The 6,193-nt window shown below is 36.8% G+C and overlaps 1 protein-coding gene across 1 annotated transcript in view; it reads right to left on the bottom strand.

Annotated features, from left to right (window-relative positions):
• Positions 1–6,193, bottom strand: part of FMO3 (flavin containing monooxygenase 3) — a 26,094-nt gene that overhangs the window by 7,997 nt on the left and 11,904 nt on the right. The window contains exons 3-4 of the mRNA XM_006887421.1: positions 5,415–5,577; positions 3,975–4,117 (exon numbers count right to left, since the gene is read on the bottom strand). Coding sequence (XP_006887483.1) covers positions 3,975–4,117; positions 5,415–5,577 — 306 coding nt within the window. The remainder of the gene's footprint in view (positions 1–3,974; positions 4,118–5,414; positions 5,578–6,193) is intronic.

Raw genomic sequence — 6,193 nt, 5'->3', positions numbered from 1 at the left:
TATGTGATATAGCTAATGGTGTAATGGGTAAGGAATTGAGATGTCAACATAAAGGGAGGTTGTTTGAATCCACCAGCTGTTCCATGGGAAAAAAGATGAGAAATCTCCTCTCACATAATTTACAGCCTCTGAAAACTCACTGGAGAGTCAGCCATGGGTTGGTTCCAACTTGATAGCAATGAGTTGTTTATTTGCTAAGGTGACTAATAACTGAACTCTAGCCATTCTTTTTAAAATACTTAAATGATAGACATTGTCTATAAAGAAATAATTATGATTATAATAATTATTACATAATTATTATAATGAAAGTCAATGAAATAATTTAATTATTATGAAATAATTATTATTGAATAATTATTTTAATCCTTGATTATCACATTTGAACTAAAAGAAGGCAAGAGATTTGGAATCAGAAAGATTAGAGTTCATATCCTGCCTTCGTCACTAGTGATAATGCGATTTGGAGCAATTATCTTGAACTTCTGTTGTATTCCGTTTCCTCATTCATAGAATAGGAATAATAAATACTCAGCACATAGAATTTGCACAAGGACAATCCAGTGTGATAATCTGTACAATATGCCCAGCAGTGCCTGGCATGTAGTAAATGTCAATTTTCTTCCCACATCCTTTTCACTATGTTAATCCCAAATATTAGAGGTGTCTGGGGTTTTTTTTTTCTTTAAAGCAGTTTACAAGTTTGACTATATAAAGTCATCTTTATAGATGTTTATTGTAATGGAAGTTAGTCATATAACATGAAACTAATGGATCAATTTATGAAAGACTCTGAAATTGGTCATTCTTCACTCTAATTTAGCCTGTATATAGCCAGCAGATAAATATCTTAAAACCAAGGTTTCAGCATATTTTTCTCTATCAACAATAGAGGAAATGACTGATTATTTGTGGAGAAATCTAAGTTCTTTAGCTTGTCATTTAAGCTCTTCAAATATGAAGATGTCTTCAATCATTCTTTTCCATCTTAATTTCCATAGCTATGCTGTTCCTTTGGATCAGAAAGCCCAATACATTAACTTAAACATTAATTTCCTCTCTGTCTTTCAAGAAGACAATTCATATCTTTAATCCTCAATATTCAATATTTTCTGTGAATTGAATATAGTAAAACTTGAAATGTTTTCTCTCCACAAGCAAATATGAGAATTTATGTGACGATACTTGAGTACCATAATGCATTATCAAATTAAAAGATGTTGTTAAGAACCTCTATTTCAGGAAAACAAATCTATATTACCTGTACTTCCTCACATGACAACCTGGTTAAACTCCAAAGTTCATATCATTGTGTAAAAAGCCGTTTTATGTGGAAAGAGAGATGACCATACCAGGTCACAAAATGGAAGATGACTATATCATAACATATCTGCCAAATTATATCAGTATATAACCACCAAACTATACCATCATATAACTATCAAACCACTGAGAACTATGGCCCAGCCAAGTTGATGTATGATCTTCACCACCAGAACCAGTCTTATTCTCACCTCACAAGTTATGTTTGTTAAGATATGTTGCTAATACTCAAAATTGAGTTTTTACTACAACTGTAAATGCAAAATGTTGGGCAAGTAAGCAATTAAATTAAGAATTAAGGGTAGTCAAATATGCAAGGTGCACTCCTGGTTTTATACTTTCTCATGTTATTCTTCCTGTCTGGAACACCCTTTGCCATTTCTTTAAATGATGATTTATTTTTATCATTAGGGTCAGATTCAGTTGTACCTCCTCTGGAGGCTTCGCTGACTACCACAGTTCTATAATCCCAGAATTTAGTGTCTGAATCATCCTGTTATCCTTATTTTAGTGGCAGCTCTTGTATGTCCTGTTGTATTTCTTTATACTGAACCTAATTCCATATATTACTTTTTCCAATTAGATTTTAAGTTCCTCACGGCCTGGACCACACAGTTAACTTATTTGTATGCTTCCATTGCCTAGTATAATACTTTGAACAAATAGATAAAAGTCAAACTAGTTGCGGGCTTACGGTGATCCCATGTATTAAGTGATCCTGATACATGGTGACTGTTTTATGGTGATCACATGTATCAGATGAGCCATAGGATTTATCAGAAATAGACCATTGGGTGTTTCTTCCGTGATGCTACTGGTAGAATTTAACTGCAATTTTTTGATTGAATGTGTTAAACATTCGTACCACCATCAACTCTGAACAAATATACAGGGATATACTTTTACATCTTGTGTTCTATTTGTTTTACTGATTCTGACCCCATGATGCATAGGTAAATCTTTCATAGGGATCCACAGTTACGTCAGTAAGCATTGTACTAATGATAAGAGTCCTGGCTTTGAGCCTCAGGACAATCAATCCTTACACAATGTTCCAAAGCCAGTAGGTGACATTTGGTTAAACTTCTTATCATGTTCTAAAAGTCTCTGCATCAACTCTTTTCTATTTTCACTGTCACCTCTCCTGGCTCCATTCTTTCCCAGACCCACTGAATTCCACCCACTGCATCTGACCTTCAGTCTGGAGCACTCTCCTGACATTGGGCCTCTGTTTCAGCTTTCTGTTCTCTGCTCCTAGGTCATCAGACTCTTTTCACCTCTAGTTATGGCAGCCCAATTTTCATTCCTGGCACTTTCCACAATTATAAACTAGGCGATGCTGTATTACTTATTTCAAAACTATTTTCTACCCTAGTCTTTGAGTTTCATGACAAAATGCATGCTTCTTTTTTTGTTTGTTTTATTATTGTTGCCACTTTTTTTTCAGCACCCAAGCCAGTGTCTGGCACATAGTAATCCTACCCATTGTCATTAAGTTAGAACCGACTCCAATGCTTTAAATCACACAGGAGGAGATTGCTTGTTTTCTCCTGAGGAGCTGCTGGTGGGTTCAAACCAATAGAGATGCTTGGCCTTTGGGCTAGCAATGCAAATCTCTATAAACTATGTCACCAGAGCTCCCTTGAAACACATAGTTCTTGGTTTGGTTTGGACTGTCAAATTGGAACCAGCCCATGGTTGACTCTCCAACAAGTTTCCACAGGCAGTAAATCATGTGGGAGGAGACTGCCTCTCCTCCCACAAAGCAGGTAGTGGATTTGAACCAGGTATCTTCAGATTACAGAGCAGCTTTTTACCACTAGGCCACAAGCTCTCTCTGGCACACATAGCAGCATCTCAAAAGTAAAAATAGGATGAATGATGACATGAATACAGAACTTTATACTGCTTTAATAATATTCAGGGAGCTCTGGTAGCTTAGTAGTAAGGAATTATGTTGCCAATCCAGAAGCATGTAGTTTGACATCACCAGGTGTTCCATGGGAAAAAGAAGAGCAGCCTCCTCCTATACCATTTACTGCCTCTGAAAATTCTCCAGAGGGTTAGTTATAGGTTGGTTCCAACTCCACATACTCAACAACAACAATGAATAATATTCAAATAGTTAAAACTACTTGTTAAAACAAGGTAAAACAATAGATTTTTATGTTTTGTTTTTTGTATTTGCTTTGTGCATCAGAAAACTGAGACTCAGAAGGATTGAAGGACTTGCCTCAGCCTCTGAGAGTTATAATCAGAAAGCCAAATCCAACCTGTTTTGTGGAAAACTTGTTGGACTCCCAAACATCTCACAGGAAAGTGCTGTTGAATAACATTATTCCTTACCTATGTTCTATCTTTGCCTAGCAAGCTTTTTATTTTATTTCTTTAACTTCTTGTTGGTAGTTTGGGTAGAAATTCACTGAGACAATTAATTATCTTTTCAGCTGTTTAGCCTACAGAGTTTTGCTTTGTTTTGTTTGTAAACCAAGCTGTTATGAACCAGTCCTTAGATTTTAAACCAAATATCTGTTCTTCTCCCTATTTGACATCACATATTTCAGAGGATAATAACTGCCTCTCCCGCCTCTGCCTGTTTTCCTTTTGAAAATACCATCCTACGTCCTCACCCAGTACCTCAGAAGTGATACCTGTTCTGCCGTATGGCTGAGTTCCGTGGCAATATCACAGCCTGAATTCCCCAAACCAATCACCAGGACTCGCTTCCCCTTGAATTTCTCTGGTTGCTTGTAGTCCCGGCTGTGGAAGCATTTGCCTTTAAAATGTTTTAGACCTGAGTAAAAAGTGGAAAACATGAACACTTTTTAAATTTTCATTTAAAAAATATTTCATATGAAATACCTTGTGCAAGGTGATGGTGATAGTATATGTTATATAACTGTGAACACTCCCAATATTGTTCTTTCAGTAGATTCGACAATAATATATTTTAGGGAACTCTGTGGCATAGTCCATAAGGAGCTGGACTGCTAACTCAAAAGACACGCCTCTCTGGCAATTCAAATCCATCAGCAGCTCTGTAGGAAAAAAATGGACGGTTCCCTTTTGTGTGATTTGTTGTTGTTATATGTGAGTTGAGTTGCCTGAAACTCATAGTGAGCCTATATACAACAGCCCTGAAGCCTGCCCTGTCGAGCCAGTTTCACTGATTCTGCTACACCTACCCCCATTGTCCCAGTCCATCTCATCCGAGTCTTTTTCTCCTGCACTGTTCCTCCACCCTTCAGAGCATGACGTCCTTCTCCAAGGACCAGTCCTTTCTGACCACCTGCCCAAAGTGTATGAGACAGAGCTTAAAAATTCTAGCTTCTGAGGAGAAACTTAGTTTCTCCCTTTCAAAGACAGACCTATTTGGTTGTGTGTTTTTTGGTTTTGTTTCTTGAGGTCCATGATATTTTCAAGACTCTTCTCCAGCACCACAACTCAAAGGCGTCAATATTTCTGTCATCCTTAGTCATTTTCCAGCTCTCCAATGCATAGCAAGTAATTTCTGGATCGGGTACACCTTAGTCTCTAAACTGTTGCTTTTCAGTACTCTGGAGAGGTCTTTGGCAGCAGATTTTCCTAATGCAATTCATCTTTTGCTTTCCTGACTGCTGGTGCCAAGAGTGTCGATTGTGGAGCCAAGCAAGCTATAACTTAATCTTTGTGATTTATAGCCTCTGAAAACCCACTGGTTTTCATAGGGCCAGCTATGAGTCAGTTCCAACACTATGGTATGTAACAGCAATTACAACAACATATGTGTGTGTATACATATTGTTGTTATTTTGGTATTATTAGGTATCAAATCAACTATGATTCGTTGTGACCCTATGAGCGACAGACTTGAACCTTCTCCCATCCTATACATTCCTCATGATCTACAATGTACTCATACCTGTTGTTACAAATCCATTTTATTGAGGGTCCTTTACTTTGCTCTGACCCTCCACCCTTCCCAGAATCATGTGTTTTCCAAGGTCTGGTCTCTTACAACATGCCCAAAGTATGTGAGATAAAGTTATAGATAACATAAAGATACTAATTTTTGCTCTATGTGTAGATGGCATGCTAAATTTTTATCTTACCTGGAAAAGAGTCTGTTGGTAGGTTGGGATACACATGATGTCCAGAACAAATCATGACAGCATCAAAGATGGTAGATTCTTGTTTACCATCCTTTTCAACAGTGATATCCCACTGGCCAGTGACTGAGAAATCAGGGCGTTTTTTAACACTGGATACTAGTGTCTAAGGAAATACAGAATATTTTATTCTAGTAGGGAGATTTGTCACCAATCTGATCTAATAATATGGAAAAATAAATCCTTGATAGAGAATTGTCTAAGGGAAAAAATTACTCTGTTTATTAGTAAAGCACATGTCAAAAACTCAAAATTCACTGAGTAAATAAAGAAATGAAATGATGTATGTATATTGTTTATATAATTTCTGTGGATAACCTGCATCTTCCTCATACTCTTAGAGTATGACAGTGAATTCAAGTACATAGTTTAAGTACAAAAGGCATGTATTAAATGTAGCACGTTATGTGGTAGTTAATAGTTTTTGTAATAAGTACATTTTTAGCCACATTTAGATGACTACCTGTTGGTATGTTGCTTCTTTTTCTTTTAATGTTTTAATTTTTTTTGTTGTATTTGGGAGAAGGTATCGATTTGGTCTTAGTTGTTCTTAAGAACATTATTATTTAATGTTTCACACACATGGAAGAATATATGTATGTTGTTGCTGTTGTTGTTATGTGTCGTCGAGTCGTTTCCGACTCATAGCGACCCTATGCACAACAGCCCTAAACCCTGCTCTATCCTGTGCCAAACTCATTGCCTCTGACACACCCATCCCG

Source organism: Elephantulus edwardii, unplaced genomic scaffold (assembly GCF_000299155.1).
Source record: "Elephantulus edwardii isolate Elephantulus edwardi_28Jun2011 unplaced genomic scaffold, EleEdw1.0 scaffold00057, whole genome shotgun sequence".
In the NCBI taxonomy this organism is placed as follows: domain Eukaryota; kingdom Metazoa; phylum Chordata; class Mammalia; order Macroscelidea; family Macroscelididae; genus Elephantulus; species Elephantulus edwardii.
The sequence above is the reverse complement of the archived record's forward strand: the minus strand, read 5'-3'. Positions and strand labels throughout refer to the sequence as shown.